The 18,280-nt window shown below is 39.6% G+C and overlaps 1 protein-coding gene across 3 annotated transcripts in view; it reads right to left on the bottom strand.

Annotated features, from left to right (window-relative positions):
• Lsamp (limbic system associated membrane protein) overlaps positions 1 to 12,701 on the bottom strand; it is a 2,056,906-nt gene extending 2,044,205 nt beyond the window's left edge. For 2 of the 3 annotated variants that reach the window (XM_051191489.1, XM_051191490.1), the window contains exon 1: positions 12,338 to 12,701. In XM_051191489.1, coding sequence (XP_051047446.1) covers positions 12,338 to 12,404 — 67 coding nt within the window. In that variant the 5' untranslated portion in view covers positions 12,405 to 12,701. The remainder of the gene's footprint in view (positions 1 to 12,337) is intronic. The other variant, XM_051191492.1, reaches the window with a different exon arrangement.
• Between the last annotated feature and the right edge of the window lie 5,579 nt (positions 12,702 to 18,280).

The following is an 18,280-nucleotide window of genomic DNA, read 5'->3' as shown; positions in this document are numbered from 1 at the left end:
ATACTAGGTAGAACTTCAATAGGGAGTACAGACATAGTGTTCTGTAATCCTTCCTCCATTTCTCCTCAGAAGGTATCAGTGAAATCTGTTTCAAAACCCAGAATAAGTCACTGAATCTATGAGAATATGGTTTTCCTTCTAGGTAAAATGTTCATCTGGAAGAGCATGCTTAGATTAAACTTATTAGTTGTTTCTGCTCTGGGAGACATCTCAATCTGCAGGATAACTTTGAGAAACATCAGGAATATCCTGAACCTGGGAATAAAAACAACAGTAATACCCTATAACTGAGACTAAAACCGAGAACATACTGACTACTACTACTGTTATAGTTGGCTCCTGAAAATGTTATGATGAAGATGAATTTCATCAAAAATTCAGATTCTCACTTCATCCTGTCTGTGAAGACTTACACATACACCCCTGGAATATATCAGATGGAAACAAGTGCAGATGTCACTGAGTAAGACTTTTACATACAAAGTGTAATAAACGTATATGATACCCATTGTTTAGTGGCATGCTTAGATGCAACCTACAAATTAGTGAAGCCTTTGAAATTACCTGACTATGGACAATGAGGTAAAATTTGCTATACTTCAGCATACAATATCAATACAGAAAATACAGGTAGAGTCATAGTTTGAAATGCACCCCAAAGTGGAGGATTATAGGAGACATTTGGTTCTAATCCTCCCTCGGGTCTTGATTCCACATGCTGCAATTAAATTGCAATGATGCTAAGTGAGCCTCCTAAGTAATGCATGGCACAGCCTAAGTTGAAATCAGGCTTTTGAGGTCCTCTCACAGACCATACTGATTTTGGGTTTAATGAAAAGACCATGAGAGTCACTCTGCCTTGATGTCAAGAAATAATTATTGTGTAGTCAGATAGAAACTGGAGCAAATTTCTGAGTAGTTGATAATTTTATATAGAGATAGAATAGGAGCAACAAGAATAAAGAAAACTAGACATATTCTAGGTGTGCCCATGAGGGCTTGAAGAATAACTAACAAGCAGAAGAATCCATCTTTGAAATAAGAAACAAGATAAAATAGAGCATTTGAAGTATGGACACATTAGTTTTAGGGGATATGTTTGGTTAGATATTCTACTTGTAAATAATTCAAAGTTCTCAACTTGAGAGTCATATTATGATAATAAAACTAATTTTCATTAAAACTGAAGCCTAGCATATATTAATAATCAAAAGACTTTATGATTAATTAAACTAAAAGAAAAGTAAAACCTAGGATTGAAAACATTAAAATCAGTTTAACAGGTAAGTCTCTAACTGCTACCTGGGACAGATGCAGAATGTACCAGAAAGTACGGCAGGGAATAACAGCAGTCTTTTAACACATCAGAAGATATGGACAGAGGTGGTGTTCCATGTAGCAAAACTCAAGCCCACATCCTGGTGGTAGAGGGAAATCCATAGGAATCAATGAAACTGTCATATTACCTAATATTAGAAAAGGAAATGATGACAAAATGACATCACAATTATAGAAAATCTGTAAGCATAAATAGCACAGGGAAAGTCTTCAAGCACCTTTAGTTAAGACCTTAAACCTCTGAATGGATGTGGAACAAGGAAACAAAAAGTTAAGACATAGCTCACAAAACATCATTATTATCAAGTTCTAAGTAAGAGAAATATATAAAGGCAGAAAAATATAAAAAGAAGTATGTGTAAATATAAATAGATTTTAAAAGAAAGCAGAAAGGAACACTGAGCATTGTTATGCAAGATGCTCCAGAAAGCACAGGAGAAATTTCTGAGGCAAATGGAAAAACCTGGGTAAGGAATTATGCAACATACAAGATCATGCAACCAGGGTCATAGGGGAAGGCTGAGAAACTGGAAAGTTTTACCATAATCTTCCTGAAGGACATTATTTTAAATGTGCATTCAAATCTAAGTATATTAGGTATATGATCTCTCAAAACAAATTGACAAGCAAATGTAGATGACTCATCTATGCTGGACAGTATCCATCTACAAATTCTAAAAGTAACACAGAGGTGAGACCTTGAGTTACTAGATCAATGTAGATGTGCTTTTAAACTGCCACAGTTCTAAACAGTTTGAAATTTGCCACAGAGATTTTCCCACAGCCATGAACAAAAGTCAGGTGACAGTCCCTTTCACAATGAAGTCAAATGCCAGCAAAAAGCATTAGACAAATGGTGCTTGAGTCAAGCCAGAAACAGCTAGGTGAAGAGGAGAGAAGGGTTGAGTAAAAAGGAAGAAAATACCACACCACTGCCAGGAATCTAAAGTCTCTCCATGAATATACTGGGATTTTGGAGCAAACACTCAGGAGGTTCAACCTGATAATAAACCCCACAGCCAAGATTTGGTCACTGGGACTCGCATAGTGGAAGGAGAAAGCCAACTCCATAAAATTGTCCCCTGGCTGCTATAGGGTTACCAAGACACTTATGATAGTGAACAGTGATGCACAGAATAAACAAAAGTGTAAAAACCAGAGTAAACTATTCTGAGAAAAAGATTCAAGGAGACAATTTATCTGTAATTGCTAAATAATAACAATGAATAATATTTTCGTGCTCTGCCTACAATCCTAACCATAGTCCTAGGTGTTTCCCATATAGTTGCTCAATACTCTTGGCTTTCTTGTCCCTCAGAGTTTTCCTGGGGTCCAAATGAGTTAATATATAAAAGCAGTTCACAGAATTCATGTTGCTGTGAGCCCACAACTACCTGCACAGGGATGGTAGACAGTGTAGGAAGAGAGTATCCATGAACAAAAAAAACATGAGAGGGTTATCCTTCTAGTAAGTTTTCCAAGGCTGCAAAGACAGTTATGGTCATAAAACAAGAGCAAATTAAATGTAACTCCTTCCTATTTTAAAAATAAAAGCATTTACCAAATGTAATTTATCAAGAAAAAGGTACTGAAAAATAAATCATGCTAAAGATTGCTATGTAACCAAACAGAGATACTGTACTGAATATTGAATGAAGCAAAACTTAATAATAAATTATTGAAAGTAAAATAATACACCAAAAGATATATGGAAACTATGATCCTGATTATATATTATATATATATATATATATATATATATATATATATAATATATCGTGTGTGTGTGTGTGTGTCTGGTTGAAAGAGAGCTGGGTATGCTAGATAATAAAATTATATATAAGAGTCTCTGGTATTTAGTATCTGTTTAAATTATCCATTGCTTTCTTGTGCTCCTTTGTATTCTCCCATTTCTGTACAATGAACACATTGATTTATAATGAAATTTCTAACGAGACAAGCAGTTTTTAAAGCATATCATAGAAAACTGTAACTTCACTCATTCTAAGAACATAAATACATGAGCATTGCTTCTGAATGCAATGGGAAGTACTTCAAAGTTCCTTCAATGTTGCCAAGGTTTATTTAACAATATTTTCTCACCATATATTATACAAGAGTAGAAATAAGCAGATGGTCTTTGTTGGGAATCCAGCAATCGAGGAAAGCTCTTCTTGCTATACCTACTTGTCATACACTATGTGGTACATATTATCTACGTGCATTCACACACTCATTAACTCGCCATCACCTCATCAAGATTCATACTATTCCACACACAAGGCCTGTATGTGAACGTCATGCCACAGAACACATAAATATATGTGCCCCAAAGATAAGAAGATATAGGCATACCCATCATATTATATAAGCGGATGGATATAAACACTATACTCTTGGAGCTGGAGAGATGTCTCAGCACATTAAAGCATTTTCTGCTCTTGGAGAAGACCTGAGTACAGTTCCTTACACCTACAAGGTAGGTCACAACCATCCATGTCTCCTTTTTCCAGGAGTATGATGCCCTCTTCTGGCCTCTGACTGAACACAATAGGCACACATATGGTTCATGTATACAAGATCTGGAAACACTTATCCACTAAAAAATAATAAAAATATCTAAAAACAGTAAAGTGACAATCTCTGTTTATAGTATATTTTATGTAAAAAAAAAAAACTACTTCAGAGTTTGTAACTTTAAAAAAAGGGCAGGCTAAATTTGATTCAGTATTCTGTATGCAAATGGTATCTGGGCACCAAATTTGTCTTGCAGCCACTGCATTTCCTTCATGTCACTTCCTTCCTGTGCTAATCAAAGGCCCTTTATTCCTTTAAGGATCAAGCACAAATGGTTCAGTCTGGCATCCAAGGTTCATTCTGTTTCTGGAAGCTTCTTTGGCAATCCTTAGCAGCATAAGTCCTTAACTCCATGCAGGCTGGAATCTGTGCTACAGTTTAAAAAATCAGAGTAATATTCTTTTTTATATTCCTTTCACTTCTGTATGAATATCTACCTCATTTTGTCCTTCTGTCCTACCACCAGGCTTATCTTCATGTTCAGGATACAGTCTCATCATCCATCATTCATTTTTCTCTCTTTTCCAAATCAGCCTGTGTAATAATTTATCACTTTTCATCTACAGATGTTCAAGAAAAAATTAGAATATTGACCACTCACAAATTTATATTGAATTAACTTAGTGTCCACTTCTATATATTATCACACAAATCCACAAATCATGTACACATGTGCTGGGAGGAGCTGATGCTGCTGTACCTTTCTTTTTTTTTTTTTTGACTAAATACATGATGTTGCCAGCCAGCCATGACAAAAAAAAAAAAAAAAAAAAAAAAAAAAAAAAAAAACATCAGTTTTTGATGGGAGATGTCATTCTGTAAATATGTTTCTCATACTGTTTAATGAATAAAGCACTGTTGGCCAATAAGAAAGGAAGATAGGAGGGACTAGGAGACAAGGAAGAAAGAGGAAGGAGGGAGGAGGAGTTAGCATGGAGAGACCAGGGAGACCAGATGCCTGCCCTATTCCCCGGTAAGATGAGGGCACGTGGAAATACATAGAAATGGGTTAATAATTAAGACAGAGCTAGATGATAAGAAACTAGTAACTGGCCAACAGCATTATATCAAATACAGAGTCTCAGTGTGTTAATTGGGGCAGGCACGGCAGCTGGACAAGACCAGCAGTAGGAAGAAAAACCTTACTCCTTACAATTTTTGTTTTTTATCTGGACACACACACAAACACACACACACACACACACACACACACACAGTCAACAAGAAGACATTCTCTTGTAAGGAATTGGCTTTGTATGTACTTGAACCTAATAAAAGTGCATTGTTTTTAGAATAGTATTTAATCCAATTACTTTTCTAATTAAGATTAGACCTCTCCCCAGTCAGTAAAATCTTAGAGTCATTTCCTGCTTGGAGCAAAAGCATCTCAAAGATTATTTCCAGAATCAGAGAATGACTTGCGAAAGGCCACACAGGTGGAGTGCCAGAGACTTTCTTCTGTTTAACTCTGTAAGCTTTTCCCATTTAAACCATTGGTTACATTAAGAAGCATAGTATAAAACAATATGCCTGGACCTTGAGACAGGAGCATGCCTTCAATGTCAATGTCTTTTTAACTTGTTTTATATCTCTGTCCTCAGCTGTTGCAAGAAAGTACAGTACCCACATAAGACTTTGAAAACTCAGCTATTTTTAATTGTAAACTCAGTTGTAAACATGGATGATCTGCCTAACCTGCTCTGTCTGAAATCTCTCCATCACACCCTGATGATTCTACCTCAGTCTTCTCAATGTGTTCAGTCTATAGCAATGTCTGCAAACTTCCTCCAAACACCCCGCTCCCCTTATCTAATAAAAGCCTCTGAGCAGGCCTTCCCCCCCAGTCAAGCTCATTCTTTCCCTCCACGGCAACTTGAGGCCTTTCTAGGAATTCACAGTTCAGGTGGCAAATCCCTGCTTTAACTCTAATGCCTTTCTGTATATTTCTACATTGAGAGAAGCCACATATGTCTCTACTGCTCTTCTGGGTTCTACAGGCCTAAGCATACCACACTCCTCCAGGCTTGCTTTATGTCATTTCTTTCCCATTGGATTTTACCCTCCTTCTATTCCTTAGATATCTGGAACATGGTGTTCTCTGTAATAAAATGAAGCCTTAGTAGGTCTCCTTTGGCCTGTTATAGCTCTGTCTATGCCTCTTTCTACATATATAACTCTCAATTAAGCATCAGTTGACTTTGGGACTACTTTCTTAACTCTATAGACTAAGTTAAAATTACCTGAAGTATATAATCATGCTACCCTAATCTCTCCCTCATTATATTTCATTATAATGGTAATTAATTTATTATCTCTGAGTCCCTGTCTCCCTTGCTATAAGGTTTATGATAGTGTTTACTTGAGGACTTATAAATATTTATAAAATGTAAGAAAAGAGCCAGAAAGGAAGGGAAGGATATTAGTTATTATTTTTGTATATCCACCCACTTTTCTGGACTTTGTTTATACCCAAACTAAATGATATAACTACATAATTTTCATATAGTTCACATCATAAACACAAAAATAACTTTAAGCCCACAGAATGCCCACTCTCTTTCCTCCTCAGCACAAGCCACATCACTGCCTAATGGGAAAGATAGGAAATTAAAATTTCACTGACAAAACCGTCATTATTAGTGAGATAACTTTCAGTCTGCAATTGATATGCTAGCACACACTTTGCTTAGGTCACTTGGATTCATCTTACCCTATCACATGAGGTAAAAGCAGCATTAGGCATATTCTTGCTCTTCCTATTTAGACAGTGATGAGGAGAAAACTGGAAAGACATTGACCACATCAGACATTACCCGGCCAAAACAACCCAAAATCTTCACCCCAAAATAGCTAATATGGGCTTCTTCTTAGCTGCTGAATGTTGACCCCTAGAAGTTGGCTATAGTTTTCCTGTCCACTGTCTGAGTATATATTACCCTTTAAAGGAGAGAAATGGAGGCAGGCACCTGCATTAAATAAGACATGCATATGCATTATCCTTGCTTACTCATTTGACTCAAACACTAAGTCGCAATGTTAATTTAAATGTACTCAATCCTAGACTTGAAATAAGACTAACATGTGGCCCAATAAATGATTTCTAAAGATATCTCCTCAGTATCATTGCTATTTCAATGGAAGACTATCATTGTTTGTAGATGCCAATGATGCTAGCATATTTTAATTCCTTTATTGTTGGCCTGACCTTGTTTCACACTGTAATGAGAAAGGAGGAACTTCATAGAAGGGAAAAGATAGAGGTTATTTGAGCAGCAGAGTTCTGGTCCACTGCCACCTCAGCAAGATTTATTAATGTTGGAGATTCTCAGTCTCATTTACTAAACAACAGTGATTCACACAGAGTTACATAGCCACAGTGGCAATGTTAATTGAAATCTAGATCCCCTAACAGTTCTTCCTTCCTTCAGCAATTTCTCAGTACTGCAAGCTAAAATATTTGGTGAAATTGTTGTAGGCTTGTGGAAAATGGAAACAAAGGTGGTTAGTGTGGAATTAAAAGTAGACACGTGTTTTCTTTTGTGTTTTGGCTTCAGCCCTTTGAGCAAAGCACGAAAGCAAAGCAGCTTATGTAACCCCATATCAATATTGCATCTCTCCTCAGCATTAAATTAGCAGGAGGAGTTCAATATGGCTCTCACCCAAGTGCAGAGAAAGGTGCAGGGGGAGGGGGAATGGGGAAGAGAGAAGGAGATATATGTGAACACAGGTAAATAGGTAAATTCTGTTCAGAATGTTACAAAAAGCCATATAATTCCTTTTAATTTAACTCATTATCTTCTCCACAGAAGCAAATAATGCTTCACAATATGCAAATCAAGCATCCTGACACAAGGCAAGCACTATTACCCAAACTAATCAGGAGAATGAGGCTCACATAAGATTATTACCTTGATTTTTACCAGGAAACAATGAATTAAAAAACAAACAAAGGTATTATTCTTATGCTATCCCATGTCCTTTCCACGGGATCATCTTTCCTACTTAGGGTCCACACTAATGCTGCTGATGTTGACAGATAGATGCTTTCAATGGATAGGATACTTGTAATTGACACCCACATTTTCAGCACTCAGGGTAATAATATGAGTCACAAATTGTATGTAATTAGTGGCCATCACTAAATCTATGACAAGGTCTCTTCAACTACCTAAAAACATGAGAGAGGAAACAACCCTCTGTGGCAATGGCTAAACTTTGCTCAATGTGAATGTTTTCTTTTTATTAAAATAGTGTCAAACATTTTCTTGAAATGCAAATGTAATAGAAAGCATGAATTGTGGTTTTCATCTAACTTAAGCAAACAGACTGTGCACCTCTGTAATCAATGCACATTAAGTTTGTTCTGTTAATTCTTGGTGATAGAATTAATATCAACATCTACATATAGCAGAAAGGTGCATCTGTGGACAGTGCTTCATCTTTACATTACCATTTAATTGCTTAAGTTCCTTCAACATATGATGCAGTGCATACAATTAAGATACCATGCAACTTCAACTTTTAAGACATGTTTCTTATAAAATCACCTTGTCTAAAGAAGTTATCACAAACCTGCAGAAGGGCTGCAACAATTCATCTTCATTTCAATTGTATAGAAAATAAGGTCACTAGCACCATCATGGTCAATGAGCCAGGCCCATGGAGATAACCATGGAAAGATACCACTGGTGTCTGTAGGAAGACTTCATATCCTGGGCATCTGCAGCTCCCAAACTAAGCAGCTGGTGTGAGTCTCCCCTAAGGGTTGACGGCACTATCTATGATGCAGTAGAAGCATATTCTCCTCTTCTCCTAGCCATTAAGCAATCCAAATCTGGCTTCAGGCAGAAGCCAAGGCGACCTTCATGCCCAGATGAACCAAAGATGGGGGTGGGGTGGGCCAAGTGGATTTTGTCTCCTCTACAGTCCTCAAAGGGCACACAGCTACTGCCATCCCAGATGCCAAATGTAGAACAGAGCCAACCTCAGAGCACAGCACTGGCTGCTCTTTGGTCTGAATCTGGAGCATGAGAAAGAAAGGACAGTTGCCTGATGACAAGGGGACAGAGCCAAATCTGAGCTAATGAAACAGGGGCCTCAAATATATACCAAGCACAAAGTGGACAGTCCGGATTAGGGTGGGCTTTGTTGGCTGTTTCGTTTTTCTCTCCATTCAAAAATAAATAAATAAATAAATAAATAAATAAATAAATAAATAAATGAAAAGAAAAATCTCAGTTGAACTGTTTCTTCTTGCTTCCCTAAGGTTACAGGCAAATGAGGAGGCAACAGCAAAATCACAAACTTTTAGGATTTCCTTTGAAAATCTTAAACATTTTGCAAACTATGTATCATTCACATAATGTACAGTTATCAGAATATCAAGACAAACACAGCTAGGTAATATGTAATCTTACCAGCTTGCCAATGCTTACATGTTAGAAACTGCCTATTTCAATACCAGAAGAATATGTGGGTGACTTTTTGAAAGTATTTGGAGAAATAGCAAGAAAAACTATTGTTTCTTTTCTCATATGTATATATATTGACACAAATTTAATGGATAACTTATTTCAAAATAATGACAGTGATCACTACATGAGCACTGTGAACCAGAACATAGCTATTACTGAGACCTTACCAATATATGTCAGATCTGCCTATGGCTACAGAGTAATAAGTTAACTTTGTAGCCTCTGTCTCCTGGGGCTAATCCAAATTATAAAGTAAATATCCCTATACCTCAGAAACACATAGTGTGAGACACACTTTGAACAAATAGAATCTAATAAAAATGAACAGCAATAACAGCATTCATCTGTGAATCCATGAAGGTAATCATGAGAAACAGCAGAAATAACCTGCTGCAGATGGAGCTGATACAAAAAGGGCCACACTGACTGACACTGTGTGTGTATGTCGTGTGTGTGTGTGTGTGTGTGTGTGTGTGTGTGTGTGTGTGTGTGTGCATGTGCCTGTGTGCTGCATCTCCATGCACTCATTCTGGTGTGAAGGCATAGAGCATTTTGTCTGACAGCCTTTCCCAGAATCTCTAAGATGACAGAAGGAAAGAGTGTGTATGACAAGTGTTTGTAGTGAGCCTTTTTCTCACTCCCATCTGTCTACATGACCTTCTTGCCCTATACAGCCTATTATTCAAAGCTACCTGTGCCTGTTCCTTACCACCCAGCAGGGGATTTTAGTACTTGAATACTGGGTCCACTTCCCATGAGTCACAGGGCTCTGTTTAGTGACCCTTGAAAACTACCCAATTGAAAAACTACTTTGCACAGATAATGCTACTGTGTCTTAATAAATCCTTGGTGTAGGCAGCAATGTTCTTACCGAAAAACACTGGGAATGTGCCTTTTTGGTGGGAAGACCTTCTGGAATATAATTATCTGGTTTCTTGTTCCACCTGACCTCACCATCCTTCATGAGTGCCATGTGGCATCAGCTCGGCATTTTGCTCTGTTTTCACTCATGAAACTCAATGAATGTGTGATGAATATTCCACAGCTTTATTCAAACTTAAGAGAAACATGAAATGACTTGCTGTTTTAGCTAAAGAGTGAAATTCCTAGTTAAATAAAAGAAGGAATAAAAGCATGTCCCTCAGCTGCTGTCATAATGCAATCACATTGTTGCTAATGTCTCCATGTAAAATAAATAGTAAATAAATAAATAAAGGGCTGAATTGCAACATCAGAAATCATAGATAAAGTACTGACAGAATGAGGGGAGGGCAGAAACAGACAATATAAAAATTAAGTTTTCCAGGATAGATTGGGTTACTAATTTTTATACAGGCATGTTTAGTGAAAGAACTATGTATCAAAAGACCTAACAATTTACATAAGAAAGGAAGGGGTCAGTGAGTTCTGAGTGGAAGTTTGTAGAACCTGTAACTTGTAATTGTGCAATGGGTGAGTTCCAGCTGTCAGACTATGTGTATTTCAAAAGACAATTCCGACATTGTGTTTAATTGCTTTCAATGCTTGCCTCAACTAGTCAACAACCAGGAGTATATTCCCATTTCCCTTGGCAAGAGGGCTGGGTAGCTAGCCATGCAATATATCCCCTAGCATTGAAAAATGAAAGCCACAAATGTAGCAATCAGCTGTCAGAAGAAAATCAAGGGAGGATTGCCAGTCTGGTCATTTCATGGTGAGTTTTCATTAGAGAGGCTCGCTCGTGTGTGTGTGTGTGTGTGTGTGTGTGTGTGTGTGTGTGTGTAAATGAGAACCCTTGCATGTTCACTATTGAGAGACATGTAAGCGGGTACAGATCCTAATGATGGCAGGATGTCTGAGCACGAAGGGGTATAGGAACCATCAATGGTAGAGTGAAATAGCATAGTCTCAATAGCTAATTGTGCAAGGCTCCTAACAGCGGTGAGAAGGGTGAGAGAGAGGGACTCGAGAAACAATATATTCTTAGTTTGGAATGATTCTGTGTAGTGTCGGTACACATAACATTTATGAGGACTCTGGATTCCCAGTTTTAAGTGAGATGCAAAGAGTATGTATGTGTTTGCATTTTTAACCTTCGTGAATTCACTTCACAATCTTCCCAGACACAGAACCAAGACATTTTCTAAGTAAACACCCAGTACTAGCTATTCAGTGCCCCAAGCATAAAACACACTGACCATTCAGAGCCAGTTATTAACCGGTGAATTCTCAAGTACAAGTGCAGTTTACATATCCTCTCTCTGTGTCTCTGTCTCTGCCTCTCTCTCTCTCTCTCTCTCTCACACACACACACACACACACACGCACACACACACACACACACACACACGCACACAGACACATTTCCTTCTCCCTTCTCCTGTCCACTCGCACCCCTTCCACATCTAGGGACAGAAGAATCTTGTAGAGATTGTTCTGTCTAAAAATGCAAGTGCCAGGTGGCAAGCGGCTACCCAGTAACCTCCTAAAGTTAATGCCAATTCCCTCCTGCAAGAGCAGGAATGCAGGGGTATCAGCGTGGACTCAGGGACAGCAAATACCAAGGCAGCACTTGGAGTTTACGGAGGAGCAACCCCAGTGTCCCTGCCACTGCCTTGCACTAACACCACCACCATCACAGCCAACACACACACACACACACACACACACACACACACACACACACACACACACACAAGCACCAGCAACCTCACAGTCGCCTCTCTGCCCCCCAGCCCGCACAGGCCAGCGCTGTATTCTCCACTGCCACAGATATTGCAGCAAGTCTGCAGGCTCCCGCTCGCCTGGGGACCTAGCCTGGACCAGCACCCACGGGAAGAAGCGCATCACCAGACTTGTCAATAAACCGGATTCTGTGTAGAGCCCGAGCGCATTTAACCCCACCGGGTACCCTGGAGCCAGCGGCAGCAAGAAGGGGCGCGCGCGGGGTCGCTGCAGGCTCCCCCTACCTTGCAAAGAGAAGAGGGACAGGAAGAACCCCAGCACCCAGACGCTGTGCAGCCAGTAGGTCCTCATGACGCCGTGCGCTCTAGCCGTCTCTCCTCACTCCTGCTCTCTCTAGTAAAACGCGCCGCTCGCTTCCCTAGGTTTCCCTAAGGGCTCTTCCGGCTCTGGTGACCCGCACGGACAAGGCTCCTGCGAATCCCAGCACAGCCTCGCTCTCTTCTCCGAGCGTGAGCTCAGGTCCTGATGGATGCTTGCAGACCGAGTCTGGTATCAACACAGCGAGCCCCGTTCTTCCTCCAGCTCTCCCGCTCTCTTCTTTCCTACCTCCTCTCCCTCACTCCCCTGCAGCTCCAACTAAATGAGACTGTACTTAAACAAGCAAGCGCCTTATAGGACCTGAGCCCAGCAGAAAGGGCCCCACTACTGCCATCTAGTGCGCACAGCCAGACAGCGCAGAGGCCCTGCGTTTGCTTGTGTGCTAGAGGTCTGTCCAATGCAGCCGAAGTCCTCTTTCATCTCAGCAAACACAGGTGAAAAGCCCTTGTCTTCATAAGACCTTGACTTGACCTTGTCGCCCCATATATTTGACTTTCTCCCTTGCACGAGGAAAATCTTGAATCTCATTATCCACGCGTCTCCCTATCCCATGACTCCTTTTCTCTCTGACATCTCCCTTATTACCCCAAGGACTGCATGAAAGCCTCCTCCAAATGTCACCGTGACCTCCACCTTGAGATTCCAGTAGCCATCTGAAGCCGCATCCTATCCAATTGTCATGCTGCATTATACAGTATCCCCAAAGCTCTGTAGATGGTTTTCAATCACTAGGTCAAAACCATTCTGACATGACTGACCTTACATATCTTAATACTCAGAGAGTCCCCTCCTTGATCCTCCTTGCTTACATCGTCTGTCCTCTTGTTTTAATTCCTTTAAAATGAAGTTATTTAGAGAGATAACATATCTACTATGGCTTATCCGAGAAGAAAAACCATCCCAACTCTCCTTGTAAGTACTCAGAACAAATCCCCAGCAGGAGCCAAGCATCTTGAACTGAATGGATGACTCAGGAACACCTGCTAGCAAGAACAGAGGCCATCCCTCTCAATCTGCATCCCTCTAAATCACAGGGATGCAGAATGCAGGAGAGTTGGATTTTATGTCTGCTTCTGAGGTTTCCACTTGCTGGAGACCCTAACAAATCCAGGAAACTTCTGAATTTCATTATGTGATCTTTGGCCCCTTTCAGTTCTGTGTGTTCTGACCTTGACATTCACAGAACATTGTACTGTTGTGGGTTCTTGGCTGTGGGAGATTGTCAGGTGCACCGGATACTTATCACCTCCTTAGCAGTTGGAAATAATGAAGACCCTCATCAGCCACTGCCAAGTACCCACTGTGGGAGCAAAATTGCCTCTATGGAAAAAAATCTCTGCTCTCTGCCTACTGCTATTTCCTTTGGCAACTACTCTGTCGAAGTTAGGGTTTCTACAGCTGTGGGGAAAAATAACAGGATCAAAAGCAACTTGAAGAGGAAGGCTTATAGCCCATCAACCAGGAACTCAGACAGGAACTAAAGGAAGGATCCTGAAAGATCAGAGACAGACACGGGGACCTTGGAAATATATCCCTTATTAGCATGTTCCTTGGGCTCTGTCTGCTTTTTTTTACTGCACCTGGGACTACATGATCAGGGCTCAGACAACTCACAGTGAGCTGGGTTCTTCCCCATAAATAATCAATTAAGAAACTGTCTAATTAAGGCTTGCCCATGGGCCATTTTGATGAGGGTATTTCCCCAGTTGAGGTTCCCTCTTTCCAAATGTCCCTCACTTGTGTGAAGCTGACATAAAACTACCCAGAACAATTGAACCCATGTCAACTTGACACACAGACACATCACTATTCAACAACAAACTTTCCTTTCTTTGCTTATCCCCAAGATCCATTGTTAATGTCAATATCACAATAGGAAACATTACAAATCAAAAGTTCCACAGGGTTTAAATCCAAACATTTGAAAAATTCAGTCTCTTTAAACCATTCAATGTCCCTTTTAAAGTAAAAGTTTTTAAAAAAAACTACCCAAATCTTTTCCAAAATATGAAAAGTCTTTTTGAAAAATTCAAAGCATCTTTAAAATTCCAAAATTCTTAATGGGAGGCTCCTCAAAAATATTATCTTAAAATTGAAAATTAAATACTTCCCTTTTTCTTCTTCTAGGTTTTTAAATTTTGAAATAAAATTGCCTCATTTTCCTCCCTTCATCATTTCCCTGCTTGCCTCTTTCTCAGACCCCTGCCCAGGGTCCTCCCATTAAAATTGATAACCTCTTTATTCCACAAGGGAAGAATTAGGATACAGTCACAATCAGATCAAAGCAAAATAAAAGTCTAGCACTGTGAGCTCACTGTGACCCTTCTGTTACTCAGGATCCTCTAGGCTTCAAAAGGATTGCGATAGCACAGATAGTATGCTTCATAGTCTCAGGCTGGCTCTACTTCACATCTGCTGCTGCACGGGTAGACATCCCAGAGTACTAGCATCTCCAAATTCTGGGTTCTCCCATGCAACTGAGTTGCATCTCACAAATAGCCCACCCCCAGGCTCTCTTCGGGGACTATGTCCCAGTTGCACCTTGCCAAGCCTCAACTTCTCTTGATGATGCCTTCAATCCTAGGGCTTCATCTGCAATGGAGGCTGCACCTTGATCTTGGAGAACAGTCTCAGCTGTTCTCCAAGAACCCATCCATGCCTTGGAAGCAGTACCCTGTGGGAGATGCTTACAGATTACCAAATTTGGCTGTCAGCACAGGGCACAGTCATTGTCCCCTAAGGACCTCAGCTTCTGTGTACTGACCTGAGGAGACACTTTTGAAAGCTTTCCCCTCAATGCTTCTTAATCATGGCTAATTTCTCAATGCCTGCTAACCAGCATCAATTGTCCCAGTAAAGCAAGTGTTTCATCTTAGTGCTCTGGTCTTTTCTTAATCCCAGCCAGTTCTTCATCCCCATCTTAGTAGAAACACATGCTTAAAGTTGAAAGTATTGAATGCTCCCAAAGGTCTTAACTTCTCTCTGAAACTTGACAAGCCAGGCCTCCATTGTTTGTATAGCTTTCCAAGCAAATGAGTGATTGCTTGTAAGTGAGATCAGGAAAAAAGTTTACACATTCATATTGCAATTGTTCAAATGTCTTTATGAAAAGTTTTCTTAAATGTAATATATGCCTAGAAACTTTTTTCATAAATATTATTTCCTAAGGGCATGAATATGTCATATCATCTTTCATCTCGTGTCTTTTATTTTATTTCAGGGACACTGTTCAAACAAAAAAAAAAAAAGTTTTCTCAAATTGACCAGATAAAGCTACATATAGAAATCTCATAAACAGACTCCACTGAGGCCACATGCCTGGAGGCATTGAGAATGGGGCTACAAATAAGTCAGATGAATTAACAGAGCTCAGTAACCTGGAATGTTGAAGTGTGTGTGTGTGTGTGTGTGTGTGTGTGTGTTATTAGAATTTTCTGATTCTGACCCTTTGCCTACATTCTGTAAAGTTCATTTCATGTAACAATTTGAATGTTTTAATTAATAGCATTGTAATAAATGTATCCATATATGGACATATTATATAGTTATGTAAATTTGTTTTATTCCCTATCATCATTACAACTACTTCTATATCTGCACCCACAGCTACATTCTGCATCGTAAGTACATCTCAAATCATAACTATTTTGGTTACAAACCTACCTATGGCATAAAAAATAAATCATAGACATAGAATCCCTTCATAAAATTTTACCCAGAGGCATTTTATTCCCTTTCCTACAGCTGTCTTCCAATCCAACCGAATCTCAAGGTTTATAAAACCTGTCAACTTCCATCACTAATGTTCAGTGATGGGATTGTAATTTGCTCTGGGAAGCTTTCTTACACTACAGTTAAGTCATTTACACTCTATCAAATGATATTCTGTTGGGTTCAGGAATTCCTAGACATCTGCCCACTCCTCCCACTCACTTTAGATGGATTCTCTTCTGAGTTGCAGAAGCCAAAAAGAAAAAGAGGAAGATGCTGTTCTTCCAAGTGCAATTAGGTTCTCATCTGTCAAGTACCTTTCATGACAATCCCTAAGATGCTGTACAGAAGAACTGATCAGATGATGATGATGATGATGATGATGCTTCTTTTAACTGAATGGCTTGCTTATTTTCACATTTTTCTGTATTGGAAAAGGCCCTAGTCCTTTAGGCTAGGGAACTATCTGCTGTTGTTACTTCCTGCCTGCATCATGCCCCGACTTTATGCAAGAGAATGTAATACACACAATAACTAGCACCATATGTATCTGGTCTGTGATTTTCTTTGAATCTTCCAATGGCATTTAGGACATTTACACAGATTTCAAAATGGGTGGTATAATTTGTGTAGACTCAACAATGATGAGCAAGAATGCAGATTTCCATGTGTGTCTGCAATTAAACTTGTCTAACTCTGGAGCAAGAAAGCCTGAAAGAAGTAGCAATGATCATTTAATATTAACGCCTGTGGTTGGAAAGTGGCTTCCTGTGCAGGGTCTCAGTACAGCAAAGGAGAGAATTTTAGCAAGGGAGAAATTGTCTTCTTCCTTTGATTATTTATTTTACACTTGGACTTTATAGCTAAAAAATAAAAATAAAAGAAGGAAATGCTGAAATTCCATATGTTAAGAAAGTGAACAGAACTTGAAGACAGCAACTTTAGTGCTTGGTGAGATGAGGACAAGCAGAAAATTGTAGAAGGAACACCATGTGCAACATCAGGTAGATATGTGAATTTCCATTCACCCGCTATGTGACCACAGTAGAGTAACCTAACTACTCTGAGAACTAGTTCTTTCTGGATCTCCCTAAGATCCATGAGATGATCAATCAAAATAATATATATGGAGAGAGTTTCCAACCTGCACTATGTACTCTGTGAAGGAAGGTCCAAACTAACTTTAAATCTCCTCACCCAAGCCTCTGCCTTCCTCTTGTCTTCCCTGCTTCAAACACCTTCAGCAAAGTTGCAGGATACAAGATTAACTCAACAAAATCAGTAGCCCTAATATATACAGACAATGAGGGGCTGAGAAAGAAATCAGAGAAACCATAATAGAGCCCTCATCTACTGACTGATGGAAACAGAAGCAGACACCCACAGCTAAACACTGAGCTGAACTGGAATCCAGATGCAGAGAGGAAGGAGTGATGAGAAAATAAGTACAAAACCAGGCTATAGAAACCCTCAGAGACAGCTTACCAGAACAAGGGAGAGCTAATGGACCCCCCCCCAGGCTGATAGCTGGGAAACCAGCATTGGACCGACTCAGACCCCCTGAATGTGGGTCTCAGTTAGAAGGTCTGGACAGTATAAGGGACATCTGACAGTGGAAACAGGATGTATCTCTGGTTCATGAAAGGACTTTGGAAGCACCTTCCCCATGGAGGGATACTCCCCTAACCTAGAGGCAAAAGACTTGACAGATTTTGCTGATCCCTCCTGGACTGCATCACTCTCCCTGTGGAGTTGTGGGGGGGGTGTGATGGGAGGGTGGTTGGGGGGCATGATAGGGAGGAAGGAAGATAAGGAGGGAGGGACAGAAGGAGGGAGAGATGAAGGGAGGGAGCGTGGGAGAGAGTGGGAACTGGGATTGATATGTAAAATAGGAAAAATAAATAAATAAATAAATAAATAAGAAATCGGAGAAACATCACCCTTTACAATAGCCACAAACAACATAAAATATCTTCGGGTGATGCTTACCAAAATGCTGAAAGAGATATAGATAGATAGATATATAGATAGATAGATAGATAGATAGATATAGAGATAGAGATAGAGATAGAGATATATCTTTGAGTATTTAAATAAAACTTCAAGAAGATACCAGAAAATGGAAAGATCTTCTATGT

The sequence above is a fragment of the Phodopus roborovskii genome, unplaced genomic scaffold (assembly GCF_943737965.1).
Source record: "Phodopus roborovskii unplaced genomic scaffold, PHOROB, whole genome shotgun sequence".
NCBI lineage: Eukaryota > Metazoa > Chordata > Mammalia > Rodentia > Cricetidae > Phodopus > Phodopus roborovskii.
Note: the sequence above shows the minus strand (reverse complement) of the source record. Positions and strands in the feature narration are given on the sequence as shown.